Source organism: Mrakia frigida, assembly GCF_051309035.1.
Source record: "Mrakia frigida strain ATCC 22029 unplaced genomic scaffold BDY24scaffold_25, whole genome shotgun sequence".
Taxonomy (NCBI): Eukaryota; Fungi; Basidiomycota; class Tremellomycetes; order Cystofilobasidiales; family Mrakiaceae; genus Mrakia; species Mrakia frigida.
The window spans coordinates 68,215-83,258 of record NW_027481256.1 but is presented as its reverse complement, the minus strand read 5'-3'; the positions used below and the strand labels follow the sequence as shown (position 1 = coordinate 83,258).

Here is a 15,044-nt window from a genome sequence, read left to right as displayed (position 1 = left end):
GTCGTTTTCTGACAACTTCCTCGACTTCTTACATCTTCTAACAGTCGAAGCACAGCTCCTGCATGCAACAAACCATCAACGAGTTCCGGCTCTTCTCCCCGGCTCTCAAACCTCCTCTCCCTCCCTCTCTCTCTCTCACCACCCCGTGCTCCTTAAACCCATTCAGCATACCTCTTCGACTTCCAGTCCTGATCGTCGCCCCCTCCACTTCATCGACCAAAAAAAAAAGAAACCGACGACCGATCAGCCTCGCCCACGCCGTCATCGAACTTCAAGCTTCAAGCCCGACCAGGTTTCCTTCTCCTTTTTCAGCCCTCCACCGCCAACCACGATGTCGACCTCTCCTTCGAAACCCTACCTGCTTCACACAGAGCGACTCTCGTCCCACCTCTTCTTCGGCCCTTACGTCTTCATCCCTCTTCTCTCAGCTCTCGTATGGCTCGCAGGACTCCTTGCTCTTGTCTCCCTTTGGGCCGTCGAAGGGGTGAGCTCAAAAATCCCTTCCTTCCCTCTCTTCTGTTCTTCAGCCCTACTACGCATCTGACTCTTGCGACTTGGTTTGACCAGACGCCAAGATACGAACCTACCGAAGCAAGCATCGTCTTCATCTCGAACATTGGAGCGTGAGCTTTCTGGAAGAGGAAGAGGAGGGGGAAGGAGGAGCGCAAGGGGCCGCGTCGCAGCTCTACTTCAAGCTGACCTTTCCTCTATCACGCTTTTCCGTCTCAACAGCATCCACCAGAAGCTCTTCATTGGGATCTGCGTCGTCACTGCCATCCTATACATCCTCGCGTTGTTCGCCGAGAGGTGGCTTCGGCACTCAGACCGACTCCCTGCTCATGGAAGCAGGAACCGAAGAGAGGTGATCTACGGTCAGTCTCGTCGTCCTCTTCCTCAATTCCGTCTCATATCAGCGTACATCGACCAACCCATATAGAGCCTCACCCGGAAGGTGAAGTGAATTTCGACTCGTGCTGACCTTACTCTCTTTCTTTCTTCTTCTTCCAGACTCGCTGGCTATCCTGTTTTGTATCCTCGGAGGAATCGCTTTGATTCTCCTTTCGTGCTTTAACTGCTTCGACTATAGCACTGTTCACTGGTGAGTGTTCTATATCCAGCTCAGCCTTGGCTTCCTTTCGTCGGTCGTCCTCGCCTTCGTTTTCGATGCTCATCACGAACGTTCCTCCTTTCCTCAGGACTTGCACCGTCGTTTTCATCATCTGCATTGCTCTTTCAGCGGTCTTCCAGTCCTTTGAGATTGGAGCTCTCAAGAAGGTCAGTCCCTGCTCCTTCGTTTCTTCCCGTTCACGTCCTTTCTCTTTCAGTCGGCTGATTCCTTCTGCTTCTTCTTGCTCTCCAGGACTACCCCGATCGACCTCACCTCATGCGAAACTCCATGCTCAAGCTGGTTATCGTCTTCTCGGCCATTGCCGTCGCCATCACGTTCGGAGTTCTGTACGCTCAGTGCGGAGGAGGTTCGTTCAATCGTTTGAACTCTCACACGACGCGTCTTCCTCCCACTCACGCCTCTCTTTTTCCCCTCTTCTCCCTCAGACGTCAACTACGGAGATACCCCTTCGGCTGTCACTCGATGCAAGAGGATCACTGGAGCAGCCGCCGTCTGCGAATGTATGTTCTCGCAATTGTTCCTTTCGTTTCGCCCGACTGACTCTGTTCCTTCCTTTCCTTCTTCTTCTTCCTTCACAGGGGTCATCGCCCTCATCTTCGACGCCTACCTCTTCACCCTCGTTCTCGACCTCTGGCCCGCTGGAAAGTCTTCCCCTCGGTACCTACGACGACTCGAGCGATTCGAGCAGAAGGGACTCGACACGATCGGCGTTAGGAACGGAGAGCACGTTGAAGGAGACCAAATTTACCCTGGCGAGAGCGGAACTAGCAGTGTGCACGAGCTCCAGCAGGAACAGATGAGGCAAGTTCGCTAAAGGAGGTTCGCAGTTGTGTGTTTGTACAACGGACACGTCGTTCTCGTTTCGATCTCCCTCTTCTTCTCTGTGTTCGTAGACTGTTTCTTCCCTTCTCTCAATTAGACTACCCCTTAAGCCTCTTAATTCTTGCTTGCTCTGCCCGTTCAGCTCACTCTTATATATTGATAGAAATGTATTCAATCGATCTGTCCCAAACAACATCTTCCCTCGACATCGCCTTCTGCTTTCAAAATCCATAGAAGACCCCTCTGAAAATCTAAACCGAATCCTTCCTGAAAGCAACCGTGCACACCGTGGATCCTTTGGATCCTCCAAACGAGAACGTAGGGTGGTTGACGCGGGAGCTGAGGACGAGACGACGCGAGGAGAGATGAAAAAGAGGCGAGGCGAGTCAGAACGGCGAAATGGTAAGCAAGAGCAACCCGAAGAGCATGAGAGTAGAGACTTACTGGTACGTCAGACCTGTTCGAGGGGAACCGGGCGAAGGAAAGAGAATGAGAGGATCAGGACGAGTGCTTTGCGACCAGGGGACGAAACAAGATCGTCCTCTGAAGCAGAAAAAGAATAAGCAAGAGGGAGACTTACCAAGCCCAGGCTGAGTAAATCGAGACTTCACTTCCTCCTCCGTGAAGTTGCAAGCTAAAACGAAAGCACGACGAGAGGTCAGCGGCACGTCTCCTCGTCCTTTCCCACCCTCAAAGCAGTCTTTCAAGCAAGGACCCACAAGTGATCAGAAAGAACCCTCCCGGTTTTATGAGCCTCGTGATCCGTTTAGGGTAGAGTTCCGAGGGAGGGAGGTTGGAAGGTGGGAGAGGGTAAGGAGAGAGGGAGATCGCGTCGTAGGTTCCTGTTTTCGACCGAGAGGAAATAACGTCAGGTCGATGGATCGAGGAGCAAACTGAGAGGAGAAGTCAACTAGTCAGACGCACCTTTATCGGTCCTGTTCGAAGAAGAAAGCGGGTCGAACGAAGAGGCGAAGACAAGGCGAAACGAAGTGAGCTCAAACGACTCGTCGTCTCCCCTTCCACTGTTCATGAACTCACACCAAATCCCACTTCGTCCCCTCCCCGAAATCGTCTCCCAGAAGCACATCTCCCTGCTCGAACCTCACTTCTCCCTCCGTTCCCGTCCTCTCCTCGTCCCCCTCCTGCTCGTCCTCGTCCTCGCTCTCACTCTCCTCGTCGCTATCCTCTTTGCCCTCCCCCCTCCCCTTCGCCTCCCCGATCAACCTCGCGAGATCTACACTCCCCTGACTGTAATCCACTCCGGTCAACAACTTCCCAGGGTAGCCTCCTTTGGAGGAAGAGAGGAGGAAGAGGAAGTGCCCGTTTCCGCATCCGAGGTCGAGAACGGTGGGAGACGAAGAGGAAGGGAGGTGAGTTTGAGTCCAGAGAGCCATTTTTTTGGCGGAGAGTTCACCGAACCTACAGCATAAACGAGGTATGCATAGAAAGAGAAGAAGGGAACGTCAGGAGGAGAGCGGGGGAGGGACGAGGGAGAGAGGGACAGAGGGACAGAACGAACCAAACTTCTCCCTCTTCGCCGAGCTCCTTGAAGGTGTCTACTTCTCGTCTTGAAGAACACGGAGTTGAATAAGCGAGAGCGTTTGGAAAGGCGCGGTAGTCGATACTCACTCGTATACGTCGTCCCAGCTGCAGGAAGGCGAGAGCGAGAGAGAGGGAAGGAAGGGAAGGTGTGAGCTCGAGTCCTCTCCAGTTCTCGAAGAGTTTGTCACTCGAGCCAACGACGGAGACTCACTGCTGTTTCGTTCCCAACTTCGACTCTGGAAGCTCTTCTATCGTTGCTGTACTTGACATGCTGGTCTAGATAAAAATTGAGAGAGCGTGGTCGTCGTTTGAAGGGAAAGAGCTTCCGCCCAGAACGAGATCGTCCAAATTCGAGCGGGCGTCTGCGAGCTCCCCTTCAACCTTCTCCTACCACTCCCACTAGCTCTCACAAAGGAGAGAGCATCTCCTTCGCCTCTATCTGGATCGTCGGACCTTCGTGAAAATCTTCTTCGGTAAGTTGGTTTTTAGCCTTCGTTGGGCGGTCGTGTGCGAGCGAGTGAGACTCGGACGATCCCTCCCTTCCCTCCCTTCCCTCCCTTCCCTCCTCTCTCGTTTCTGACTATCTATTCCTTCCTTCGATCCCAGCCTTGCTCGTTGCGGTCATCTACAAGGATGCAGTCCATCCTCTCCTCCGATCCCGAGTTCGCAGCTCTTAAAACACCGACGAAACCGTACGTTCTTCCTCGTTTTCTGAAAACAAGAGAAATCGTTGAGCTCACACCTCCTTCTTTTTCTAGCACCCCTGTCCCTCCTCTTCAAGATCCTCGTACCAGTCTCTTCTACCTCTCCCTCCTCTCCTTAATCCTCTTCCTACTCGTCCCTTTCCTCTCCCTCGCCTTCACCAAACTCAAACCCATCGTCCTTCGCCTCGTTCACTCTCAGCCGACTCCCCTCTTCGTCGCCGACCCTTCCTCCTCCGACGAAGCTGCTCTTCTTCTCGACGAGGACGAGAACGAAGATGAAGACGACGAACCCGTCCTCCTCGTCGCTCCTACTCCATCTCCTCCTCGGGTGATGGAAGCCTACGGTGGTACCTTCGGATCCGATCTCAAGGAGCACATCAACCAAGTCGGAGGGCGCACCATCTTCCTCTTCAACCTCGTTCGGTTCCTCGGCTGTTTGGCTCTGCTGGGGCTGACGATCGCAGCTGTTGTAGTCGACTCGGAGAAGTCGAGTTCCGGGCCTGGAGCTGGAGGAGGGACCAAGGGAGTCGTGGAGATCCTGAAGAAGTGGAAGAAGGGGAGGAAGCACAAGAAGGAGAAGGGTGGGAGAGGGAGGCAGAGGAGGGAGGAGGAGTTTGGGCGGGAAGAGTGGGTTGAGTTGGGGCAGTGTTTCTTTTTTGTGAGTACGCTTATTATCGCTGTGGGAGGGGTTGTCGGCGGGCTCGAGGCGGGGAGGGAGGAGAAAGGAAGACGGAGACGGACGCGTCAGAATCTTCATTCACCACTTCGAATCGTAGCTGACCCTTCTTCGCTTGATCTCTGTTTGCAGCTTTACACGACTCTTCTCGCTCTTCTCACCCTCACGCTCAGGAAAGCTCGTTATGTCAGGTCAGTTCTCGTCCTGTTCTTTCCTTCCTCCCTTCGCGTCTTCCTCACGCTCCCAACGTTCCTTTGCTCCTCTGACTTCCTTTCCTTTCCTTTTCCTCGCCAGCCGACAAATCAAACCTCATCTCTCCTTCCTCCTCCTCTCCGCTTTCGCCCTTTACGCCTACCGAAACCTCTGGCCTCTGGCAACCTTCCACGGTCACCCTCTCGACATCGCTCTTCATCGAGGAAAAGGAGGCGACGGTTGGCCGAGTTTGGTCTGGTGGAGAGTTGGACTGCTGGGTCTGGTGAGCGTGGCGGTGCCGCTGTTGGTGCCCAGGGTTTATACGGCTGTGGATCCTGAGGTGAGTTGGCCAACTCTCTCTTTCCATCGTACGGTTTCTCCGCGTCTCTTTCTCCGCGTCTGATCTTCACCTTCGTCTTGCTTCGTCCCTTTAGAACCCCTCCGCCCAACCCTCTCCCGAGCAAACTGCCTCCCTCCTCTCTCTCACCTTCTACGCTCACCTCACACCCATGATCCTCCGGGCCTGGCGCCTTCCCTCCGGTCTCCCTTTCGACTCCCTCCCTCCGCTCGCAGACTACGATCAAGCCCTCTACCTCTCCACCAAGAGCATGGAGGAACTCGATCCGTACTCCATGCCGCCTGGAATCGACGAGAAGAGCAAGAAGAAGCGGGAGAGACATGTGTTCTGGGGGATCTTGAGGATCTACTGGAAGGAAGGAGTGATGCTCAGTGCGTTGCTGGTGGTGAAGTTGGTCAGTGATTTTGCGAGACCGCTGGCTATCAATAAGCTACTGAGGTGAGTCGATCCTTTTTTCCGCTTCTCGTTCGAGTCGGAGCTGATGGAGGAGCGACGCGACGAACCCTCTCCTCTTCTCTCTCTCGCCCGACTGACTTCTCCACCTCATTTCTGCGTCCTCAGGTACATTGAGAAACCCACCGAAGCTGAAGTTCGACCTATCTTCTGGATCGGAGCCCTCTTCCTCGGACCTCTGCTCGGATCACTCGCATTCCAGTTCTGTGAGTCGCCTTCCGTCGTTCCGTCGTTCCTGTCCCATCCCTCGCTTTCTTCACTCCACTTTAGCACTAAACCTTCCTCGTTCTTCTTCTTCTCCCGACCAAATCAGACATCTTCACCTCCGTCCGTCTCTTCGTTCGAACGGAAGGTCTCCTCTCGCAACTCATTCTCAACCACTCCCTCCGACTTCGATTCGTCGGTAAGCCTGAGGTCGCTTCTCGTTCGTCGTCGAGGAGACCTTCAGGGACGACCACTCCTGCTCTCGCTTCTACCGGGAATGAAGATGGATCGCTGGTGGTTGGGAACGGGAAGGCGAAGGGGAAGTCGAAGGCTTCGTCTACCGCGACCGAGGATTCAGTAGAGGAGCCCGCGGTGGTGGTGGAGGAGAAGTCAAAGTCTGGAGATTTAGTGGGGAGGATCAACAATCTCATTGGAAGCGAGTGAGTGCATACCATCGAGCGACAGTTCGAGTGGGCAAGTGAACGACAACGCTGACTCGTGTTTTGGGTTTCTTCTTGTTCAGCCTCGAAGCCATCGTCGAAGGTCGAGACATCCTCATCGTTCTCCTCTTCTGTCCTCTCCAAGCAACCCTCGCCATCGTCTTCCTCTACCAGATCGTCTCTTGGTCGGCCCTCGTTGGTCTTGTCACGATGATCGCGACTTTCCCGCTGCCTCTCGTCGTGCTGAGAGCGATGAACAAGGTTCAGGAGGAGTTATCCGTTGCTGTGAGTACATCCTTTTTCGTCCTTTTTTACACCTTCCTTCTTGGTTGCTCGATGCGATGAGAAGAGGAGCGTAAAGAAGCACGAGAAGTTGACCTTTCGCCTCTCCCTCCTTCACTGTAAAAGACCGACGCCCGAGTCCAAGCTGTCACCGAGTCGATGTCCTCTCTTCGAATGATGAAGATGTTTGCTTGGGAAGCCAAGGTCGAGGAGAAGATTTCTCTCGCTCGAGAGGAGGAGCTTCGTCTGATCAGGAAGAAGAACTTGGTGCGTTCAACGGACGCGTCTCCTTTCTCACCCTCTCTTCTCCTTCGACGCGTCGGAACTGACGCTTTTCTTACTCCTTTCGATTTTTTAGATCGGGATCCTCAACAACAATACCAACTTTGTCATCCCCTTGATCTCGATGACCGCCGTCTTTGCATCCTACACCCTCCTTCAAGGCCAGGTCCTCGACTCGAGTACGATCTTCAGTGTGATTGCTGTGATGGAGCTCATCCAGTTCGCCTTGCACGCTCTTGTGAGTTGACTGTATTCCAACGGTCTCACATCTGAAGGAGCTGACCCGGATCCTCCTACAGTTCTTTGAAGCGACGGCGAGTGTGCGAGGGAAGGTTTCGTTGGATAGAGTCAATGCCTTCCTTCACGACGTTAGTTCCTCTCCCTCCTTGTCCCTACCTCCAGTTACCCTTGCATAACTAACATTCCTCCGTCTACTTCTTCCCAGTCCGAAGTCCTCGACGAGTTCGATGAGAAACGCGTGTTTCGACCTCAGCCCGACCCGTCCTTTTTCGGTTTCAGGGACGCTACCTTCGCATGGCTTCGAGAGGACGTAGCAGACATCAACGTTCGAAACTTCAGACTTCACCTCGACGTCGAGTTCGTCCCTGGAATCAACATTATCTCTGGTCCAACGGGCTCTGGGAAATCCTCCGTCCTTCAAGCTCTTCTCGGTCAGTCCTTCTTCCTGTTCTCGTTCGTTCTTGGCTCGTAGGAACTCTCACTGATCTCGAGTTTTCACTACAAACTTTTCTCAGGCGAAATGCACTTCGAGCCTAATTCGATCGACTCGACCTTCAACCTCCCTCGTTCCAAAGGAGTCGCCTTCGTTCCTCAGGAGAGTTGGCTTCAGAACGCTACGATCCGAGACAACATCATCCTCGACCTTCCCTTCGATGCTTCGAGGTTCGAGAAGGTCGTTTACGCTTGTGGTCTGAGTCGAGATCTGGAGATCCTCTCGGGGGGAGATCAAACTGAGGTGCGTTCGACTTTCTTTCTTCTCACGATCTTCGAAGTACTGACCGCATCTCGCCATCTCCAACAGGTTGGAGAGAAGGGAATCACCCTCAGTGGAGGTCAGAAGGTAATTCTTCGTTCCTTTTTGCGTGATCTTCTAGTTCGAACGTTGCTTGACCTCGACGCGTCTTCCCTCTCCTCGCTCCTCGCTTTCCTCAGGCTCGAATCACCCTCGCTCGAGCTGTCTACTCCAAGGCCAAGATCCTTCTTCTCGACGACGTCCTCTCTGCTCTCGACGCTCACACTACTAAGTGGATCGTCGAGGAGTGCTTCGGATCTGAGCTTCTCAAGGGCCGAACCGTTCTCCTCGCCACCCACCACATCGCTCTCGTTACTCCTGTCGCTTCCTTCATCCTTCGCCTCGGTCGAGATGGAAAGGTCGAAGCTCAAGGTCCCGTCGAGAAGGTGATGAAACAGGACGACAAGCTCGAGCAGGAGGTTGCTGCTGAGAAGAAAGAAGTGAGTCCTCGTGCCCGACGCTGCTGGTTTGCTTCGGAAGCTGACGATCTCGTTTTGTGATGGGCCAGGACGCCCGAATCATCGAGAACGAATCGGAGAAGCCTTCTGCTCCCAAAGCAGACGCGCTGGTTCTCGAGGAGGAGAAGAGCGAAGGGAAGGTCGCTTGGTCCTCGTACAAAGAGTTCATCAATGGTCTTGGGTGCGCTGAAGCTTTTCTCCACCTTTGTTCTTGAACGAGTACTGATCAGCTTTCTTCCCTTTGACTCAGATGGAGAGCTCTCGTCGTCTTCATCTCGTCGGTTCTGATTGGCGAGCTGTTGAACACGTCTACCACGTGAGTACCTTTCTTTCCTCTCGTTTTCACCCTTCCCAGCTGCTGACTACTCTCTCGACGCTCTTCCAGATGGTGGCTCGGTCGCTGGGGAAGTCAATACTCGAACAATCGAGACCCGAAGGAGGTCAGCGTCGTTTACTACCTCGGAATCTACGCTTTCATCGCCGTCGGAATGGTCGGTTTCTACACTCTCGGACTCGTCACGTTCTATACCTCGGCCGTTGGTGCCTCCAGGTATCTTCACTCGAAGCTCGTCTCTTCCGTTCTGTGAGTACAAGACGACTGATCAACGAAGTCGAACCACAGCTCACCGCCTCGTTCCCTTTCTTCTCCTCAGCAACTCGACTTTCCGATGGCTGGACTCCACTCCCGTCGGCAGAATCATTGCGAGGTTCAGCAAAGACTTTAGGGCCATCGACGGAGTTTTCGCTCTGTTCTTCTCGGACGTCGTTGAGTGAGTCTGCGACCCAACGGAACCTCGATCCTCAATCTTCGCGTCGAGCTTACCTCTCTTTCGTCTTTCATCTCCCCAGAATCACCTCTATCCTCTTGACCAAGTTCATCGGAATCATCATCGTCGTTCCCAGCTTCTCGATCCCCGCCATCATCATGGGTCTGATTGGAACAGGGCTCGGTGAGCATCTTCGATCTTGAATCGCGTCGCTCTCTTCTCTTTCGTCCATGAACTCGAGCTGACAGCGTACGATCTTCTCTCCTTTCAGGTGAACTGTACATCCATGCTCAGCTTTCGGTCAAGAGGGAGATGAGCAACGCCAAGTCTCCTCTCTTCAACCATCTCAAGTGAGATCGTTTCCTCCCTCCTCGATTCGCTTCCTCGCTGACCTCTTCTTCTCTTCGTCTTCACAGCGGAGCCATCAACGGAGTCGTTTCGATTCGAGCTTACGGAATCCAGAATTGGATCGGAGTTACCACGAGGACGAAGGTCGACAAGGTGAGTGGAAACGTCGAGGCCGAGGGTGCGAACAATCGACTGAAGTCTTCTTCCTCACATCGTCTTTCCAGTGGACTCGTACAGCTGTATCTTTCTACGACCTCAACAGGTGGATCACGATAGCAATCGACACGCTCGCCAACCTCTTTTGCTCCGGTCTTGCAGCTTATTTGGTGAGCTCGAGACTCGTCGTCCCTCGCAGCCTCGAGAGTGCCACTGACGCGCTCTCCACTTCTTCAGGTCTACGTTCCCCGAGGAACCGACGCGGGAACAACTGGTTGGCTTCTCAACATCTCTGTGGCCTTCTCTAGTCATATCCTGTGGTGGGTGAGGATCGGCAACATGTTCGCGGTCGAGGCCAACTCCCTCGAGAGGATCGTCGACTACTTCGCTCCTCGAATTCCTCAAGAGCCAGCGTTCTCCGAGAAGGCGAAACCACCTGCTTCTTGGCCGACGTCTGGAGACATCGTCGTCGAGAACTTGACGGCTCGATACTCAGACTCCGGCGCTGCTGTTCTTGACGGTCTCTCCTTCTCGATTCGGAGTGGAGAGAAGATCGGAGTCGTTGGTCGAACGGGAGGTGAGTTTTCGTCCTGCTGTCTCTTTCGTCGCGTCGAACCCCGAACTGAACCCTTCTTCTTCGTTCTTTCTGCCTTCTGCAGCCGGCAAAAGTTCCCTCGCTCTCGCTCTTCTTCGAATGGTTCCTACAGAGGGCAAAGTGATCATCGACGGACTCGACACGAAGAACATCAACCTCTCGTCGCTTCGAACGAGCGTCACCATCATCCCTCAGGATCCCATCCTTCTCTCCGGATCTCTTCGATACAACCTCGACCCCTTCGAGGAGAACGACGACGCTGTTCTCAACGACGCTCTCCATGCCTCAGGACTCAGCAGTCTTCAAGCCGGAGCCGATATGGAATCAGCTCAGACTATCTCGCTCGACACTATATTATCCTCAGGTGGATCGAACCTTTCTCAGGGTGAGCTTCCGTTCTCGTCTTCTGTTCCCGCATCGATCAAGCTGACTCCTCGTTTCGCACTCTCTCTCTCCCTTCGAAAGGCCAACGTCAGGTCCTCGTTCTCGCTCGTGCACTGGTCAGGAGGTCCCCGATAGTCATAATGGACGAATCAACCTCGAGTGTGGACCATGAGACGGACGAGTGAGTCTCCTCTCGAAAAAGAGACGCGTCGCACTCAGACGCCTCGAAGCTCACTTCTTCTTTTTCCCTTTCCACAGAGCGATTCAACGAGGAATAAGGAGGGAACTCTCGGGTGTGACGATCATCACCATCGCTCATCGTCTGAGGTCGATGTGCGTCCCTTTCCTTCTCCTTTTCGTTCCCTCCGTTCCTGCCTTCCTTCTTTCTCGAAGCGAAAACCCACTGACCACCCTCTCTCATTTGGTTCAACTCCAGTGCCGACTACGACCGTCTAATCTGTCTGTCAGAAGGAAAGATCATCGCCTACGATACTCCCAAGGCAGTTCGTCCCGTCTCACTCTTCCTTCTCGCCTTCGTCTCACACGAGATCTTCGAGACTGACTTCGTCCCTGCTTGCGTTTCTGAAGCTTCTCGCCGACCCGGAGAGCTACTTTTCGATGCTTGTGAAGAGTTCAGGGGAGGAGGACGTGATCAGGGAGATGGTCAAGTCGAGTTGAAGGACGAGCGCTGTTGGGCTGAAGGCCCTTGGACTGTTTTAGATATCTTTCTCGTATGCATCTTAGACTGGAGTGGTCTCGAGGACCTGGGCGGAGTTGATGTTGGGAGGGCAACAGGGTCGAGAGAAAGCGAAGACGGAGGGAAGAAGGAGGGAGGCTGACCTCGCGCGACCAGCGTCCCAGAATGCTGAAAGAAACGGCCTGCTTTTCTCGTTCAATTTTTGTTCTTCATCGATTCTGACAAGTTCGAAGCTCGTGTATGCGATGGACTCGGAAACAAACAGGAAGAGGGGGTCGTGGTTGAGGGTCGGGAAGGGAGGACACCTCCCTGGTCAAAGCTTTTTTTCGCCCTCCTCCTCTCCTCTTTTGGATTCCCTCCTTCTCTTCCTTTCCTCCCCAGACCAAGACCCAACCTTCCTCTTTTTCTGTACGTATCGAACCTTTGATCTCACCCGCTCCATCCTCGCTCTATCTACACCGAATCTAGAATGGAAGCAGGTTTGAACTGACTCTTTCTTCCTCTGCTTTCTTCTTCTTGCCCTCCCTTCACCTCACCTCGTCCTCCTCCCTCTTTTCGCCAACTTCAGCCCCCTCCCCTCTCACCTACTTTTAGTCAAAATGGAGAACGACCAGGTTCGTACATCCTCCACACAGCTGCCTTGGGATTGGAATGAAGGAGAGGACGAGAAGGAAGGGAGAGTCAAGGGGAAGGAAGGAGGGAGGGAGAAGGTCGTGTTGAGCTTCGTCGAAGTTTCGATGGGCTCTCGGAGGTGTTTCGAATCGGGAGTTTGTTGGAGGATATCGGGGATACTAGTAGGAAGGATGTACGGTGGTGCTCGAGTTGGTGGGGTTGAATGGGAGGGAGGGAATCGAGCTGGAAGGGCAGAAGAAGGGAAGGACGCACCTCGTCGACACCACCTTCACCACCTCCCTTCCTTACTCGTCACCCAATCCTCCTACGACCTCCCTCACACTCTGGATCCACTCTGCGACCTCCCATCTATGCCTTCCGTCACCTCTCACCAACCTCTCCCCATCAATCAGTCCCTCCACGCCCTACCTCGCTCCTCCCTCCCATCCTCCCTCCTCGTCCCACTGCACCACCTCTCTATATACCGAACCCAGGCTCCTACGACCGAAACTGACTCTCCTTTCTTCTCCTCTATCCCCTTGCATCTCATCCAATCACTCGTCGCTCTCGCCTACTCTACCATCCTCCCTCTCCCTGCACCCTCTCCCTCTCCTCTCCTCCCTCGACCTCGAAACCAACAGGGCCAGCTTGTTGATCTTTACGTCCCCCGAAAGTGCTCCGCCACTGGACGACTCATCAACTCCAAGGACCACGCTTCCGTCCAGATCACCATCGCCGATGTTGATGCTTCGGGAGTTGCCATCAAGACCGGAGGACTCACCATCGCTCTCGTCGGACAGGTCAGGGCTAACGGAGAGTCTGACGACTCGATCAACCGATTGGCTTCCGAGAAGGGATGTGAGTACTTGTCTTCTACCTTTGGATCCTTTCGAAGAGGTGTTGTTAGTTGCGGAGGTTGCGACAAGCAGGAGGAGGAGGGAAGGCCAGCTCGAGAGGGAGGAGAGGTCATGTTGAGCTCGACGAGCTTTCCCCATCCCTTCCCCCAACCCACCATTTCTCTCTTCACCTCGCCCACTCCTACATTTGCCTCCTGGCCTTGGTTCCGTCACTCCTATGCGTTCTTTCTCGATGAAAAGCCTCGACACTGACTCCAACTTCCCTCGTTCCTTTCTCGACAGACCTCCGAAACGTCTGGTCCTACTCCAAGTAAATCTCGTCCGCTCGGGATTTCGCTTTCGGTTTAGGGTTGGGAGTAGAGGAATTAGGGGTGTACGATGTCGATGAGATATCCGTTGCACCTTGCTGGGCTGTTGCTGGCGTTCGCTCGGAGAGAGGAAAGGAGGACGACGAGGGACGTGGGCTGAGTGCTCGAGGGAGCGTGAGATTGCGAGAGGAGAGGATAGGGAGATGGAAAGTCGAGGGTAGCGAGTGAGGAAAGTCTGTTGCGTTACGAGAGAACTCGATCGGGATGTGACTCTGAGGGATGGGAGGGCAAGAGGGAAGGAAGGGAAGACGAAATGAGCTTCCTTCGAACTCTGCTCCTCCTCCTCCCTTCTTCCCTCTAAACCACTTCCATGCCTCGCCATCGTCTTTCTCGCCTTTTCTCTCGCATCTTCGGCAGATGTACCACCAGCATCTCCCTCTCCTCCTTCGACTCAGACATCAAACCAAAGAAACACACCTTCTCGACCCTCTTTCAAAACGAGGACGGGAAGGCCGACCTGATCCTCGTCTCCAAGGATGGCATCTCCTTCGCCCTTCAACGATCCCTCCTCGTCGCTCACTCGTCAGTGTTCGAGAAGCTCCTCCTTCCTGTCCCTCGACCACGACGCTCTCGAACGGACCTCCTACTCCTACCCGTTCTCGACATCCCAGAGAAAAGCAAAGCCTTCGAGCTCTTCCTTCGTTACGTCGTCCCAAAAGCCTACCTCCTCGACGGCTCCTCACCTCGCTTCCCTCCCTTCTCAACCCCAGAGGATACCCATCTCCTTCGCTCGGTCCTCGAAATCGCATCAAAGTACAAATGCTCCTCCATCCTAGACGTCGTTTCGAAACAACACCTCCCGCTCCTCATTCGATCCTCTCCTCTCGACGGATGGGCCATCGCTTCGAAGTTTGGACGTTTGGACGAAGCTAGGGAAGCTATTTGGTTGCTCTCAAGTCAGAAGGTAGCTCTCGCTGGGGCGAGGAGGTGGGAGGCGAGCAGTAGGAGTTGGGTGGAGGGAGAGAGGGACGTTGGACTCGGAGAAGTCTCGTCGTTGGAGATTCTAGGGCTGGTTCCTGTCGGTGCTGTTAGAGGGTTTTCGAGGGTTCATTCCAAGGTGGTTGCTTGTCAGGACGGGAGCTATACGTGGCTAGAGGCTGGGGAGGAGTTCGAGTTCTGTGAGTTCACGTTCGCGTCGTTGCGAAAGCAAGCTGTTCGTCGTCTGTAGCCTCACGCTGGTTCCTATCCCTCTTTGCTTCTCATACTCGCAGTATCAACTGTAACGATACAATAACGGCACAGCTAGCACCCCTCACGACCTCACGACCCTCCATTTCGCACCCTCGTTCGTCCAAACCAATCGCCAACGCCATTTGGCATTTTCCATCGTGAGCATTTTTCTCACCCTCTTTCTGACTCCAGCCTTGACCTTACTGACTATCTGACTTCCATCTTTTTAGCCTACGTCTAATTCCTCTTGCATCCTCTTGGCGCTTCCTTTTTTTCCGACGACGCGTCACACTGTTCGTCTCTCGACTCTCTCCTCTTCACTCTAGTCTTTCCTCCTTCTCTATGAGCTGTTTCTGACTATCTCTTCTCGCCTCTCTCGTACAGGTACCATCGCCTTGGATCGTCACCTCATTCGAACACGTTTTTCCTCTTCGACCTCGTCTTCTTCTTTCTCGCCTCGTCGTCGGCGGAGGTGTGGATTTGCTTCTTCGCCCGCATTCGATGTTCGAGTCTTT

The 15,044-nt window shown here is 53.9% G+C and overlaps 5 protein-coding genes across 5 annotated transcripts; 4 read left to right on the top strand and 1 right to left on the bottom strand.

The window, feature by feature from the left end:
- The first annotated feature begins 249 nt into the window (after window positions 1-249).
- BDY24DRAFT_395915 (Frag1/DRAM/Sfk1 family protein) lies at window positions 250-2,092 on the top strand. Its single transcript, XM_076641378.1, has 8 exons — window positions 250-484; window positions 568-623; window positions 733-872; window positions 1,009-1,099; window positions 1,197-1,275; window positions 1,361-1,475; window positions 1,555-1,629; window positions 1,708-2,092. The coding sequence occupies exons 1-8, from the start codon at window positions 332-334 to the stop codon at window positions 1,941-1,943; spliced, it is 945 nt and encodes a 314-aa protein (XP_076494619.1). The 5' UTR covers window positions 250-331; the 3' UTR covers window positions 1,944-2,092.
- Window positions 2,093-3,874, bottom strand: BDY24DRAFT_395910 (S-adenosyl-L-methionine-dependent methyltransferase). Its single transcript, XM_076641377.1, has 9 exons — window positions 3,705-3,874; window positions 3,581-3,598; window positions 3,471-3,518; window positions 2,990-3,370; window positions 2,876-2,886; window positions 2,671-2,793; window positions 2,532-2,585; window positions 2,396-2,408; window positions 2,093-2,290 (listed from the first exon to the last, which is right to left on the bottom strand). Exons 1-9 carry the CDS (start codon window positions 3,761-3,763, stop codon window positions 2,203-2,205), a joined length of 795 nt encoding a protein of 264 aa, XP_076494618.1. The 5' UTR covers window positions 3,764-3,874; the 3' UTR covers window positions 2,093-2,202.
- BDY24DRAFT_353656 (uncharacterized protein) lies at window positions 3,871-11,657 on the top strand. Its single transcript, XM_076637759.1, has 30 exons — window positions 3,871-3,966; window positions 4,100-4,185; window positions 4,252-4,855; window positions 5,006-5,064; window positions 5,168-5,405; window positions 5,500-5,861; window positions 5,985-6,082; window positions 6,190-6,520; window positions 6,604-6,805; window positions 6,929-7,069; window positions 7,161-7,322; window positions 7,384-7,452; window positions 7,530-7,755; window positions 7,840-8,060; window positions 8,127-8,165; window positions 8,258-8,557; window positions 8,626-8,756; window positions 8,826-8,891; window positions 8,961-9,158; window positions 9,229-9,345; window positions 9,425-9,525; window positions 9,614-9,692; window positions 9,759-9,843; window positions 9,915-10,016; window positions 10,084-10,423; window positions 10,506-10,826; window positions 10,907-11,006; window positions 11,084-11,158; window positions 11,262-11,328; window positions 11,414-11,657. Exons 2-30 carry the CDS (start codon window positions 4,127-4,129, stop codon window positions 11,501-11,503), a joined length of 4,983 nt encoding a protein of 1,660 aa, XP_076494617.1. The 5' UTR covers window positions 3,871-3,966; window positions 4,100-4,126; the 3' UTR covers window positions 11,504-11,657.
- Window positions 11,658-12,121: 464 nt separating this feature from the next.
- BDY24DRAFT_407519 (ribosomal protein S21e) lies at window positions 12,122-13,305 on the top strand (the record flags this gene model as incomplete). Its single annotated transcript, XM_076642761.1, has 3 exons — window positions 12,122-12,136; window positions 12,776-12,992; window positions 13,274-13,305. The coding sequence occupies 3 exons, from the start codon at window positions 12,122-12,124 to the stop codon at window positions 13,303-13,305; spliced, it is 264 nt and encodes an 87-aa protein (XP_076494616.1).
- Window positions 13,306-13,487: 182 nt separating this feature from the next.
- On the top strand, window positions 13,488-14,668 carry BDY24DRAFT_131195 (uncharacterized protein). Its single transcript, XM_076636001.1, has 2 exons — window positions 13,488-14,477; window positions 14,571-14,668. The coding sequence occupies exons 1-2, from the start codon at window positions 13,670-13,672 to the stop codon at window positions 14,591-14,593; spliced, it is 831 nt and encodes a 276-aa protein (XP_076494615.1). The 5' UTR covers window positions 13,488-13,669; the 3' UTR covers window positions 14,594-14,668.
- The last annotated feature ends 376 nt before the right edge of the window (window positions 14,669-15,044 follow it).

Bases quoted from the DNA above. Each gene is read 5' to 3' on its own strand.
- BDY24DRAFT_395910 (XM_076641377.1), bottom strand. From the start codon at position 3,763: ATGTCAAGTACAGCAACGATAGAAGAGCTTCCAGAGTCGAAGTTGGGA. The intron at 3,371-3,470 runs GTTCGTTCTGTC...TTTATGCTGTAG, and splicing joins GGCGAAGAGGGAGAAGTTTG to GTTCGGTGAACTCTCCGCCA. The intron at 2,586-2,670 runs GTGGGTCCTTGC...CTTTCGTTTTAG, and splicing joins AGGGTTCTTTCTGATCACTT to CTTGCAACTTCACGGAGGAG.
- BDY24DRAFT_395915 (XM_076641378.1), top strand. From the start codon at position 332: ATGTCGACCTCTCCTTCGAAACCCTACCTGCTTCACACAGAGCGACTC. The intron at 624-732 runs GTGAGCTTTCTG...CCGTCTCAACAG, and splicing joins TTCATCTCGAACATTGGAGC to CATCCACCAGAAGCTCTTCA. The intron at 1,276-1,360 runs GTCAGTCCCTGC...CTTGCTCTCCAG, and splicing joins AGATTGGAGCTCTCAAGAAG to GACTACCCCGATCGACCTCA.
- BDY24DRAFT_131195 (XM_076636001.1), top strand. From the start codon at position 13,670: ATGCCTCGCCATCGTCTTTCTCGCCTTTTCTCTCGCATCTTCGGCAGA. The intron at 14,478-14,570 runs GTGAGTTCACGT...TCATACTCGCAG, and splicing joins TGGGGAGGAGTTCGAGTTCT to TATCAACTGTAACGATACAA.
- BDY24DRAFT_353656 (XM_076637759.1), top strand. From the start codon at position 4,127: ATGCAGTCCATCCTCTCCTCCGATCCCGAGTTCGCAGCTCTTAAAACA. The intron at 7,323-7,383 runs GTGAGTTGACTG...ATCCTCCTACAG, and splicing joins AGTTCGCCTTGCACGCTCTT to TTCTTTGAAGCGACGGCGAG. The intron at 9,346-9,424 runs GTGAGTCTGCGA...TCATCTCCCCAG, and splicing joins TTCTTCTCGGACGTCGTTGA to AATCACCTCTATCCTCTTGA.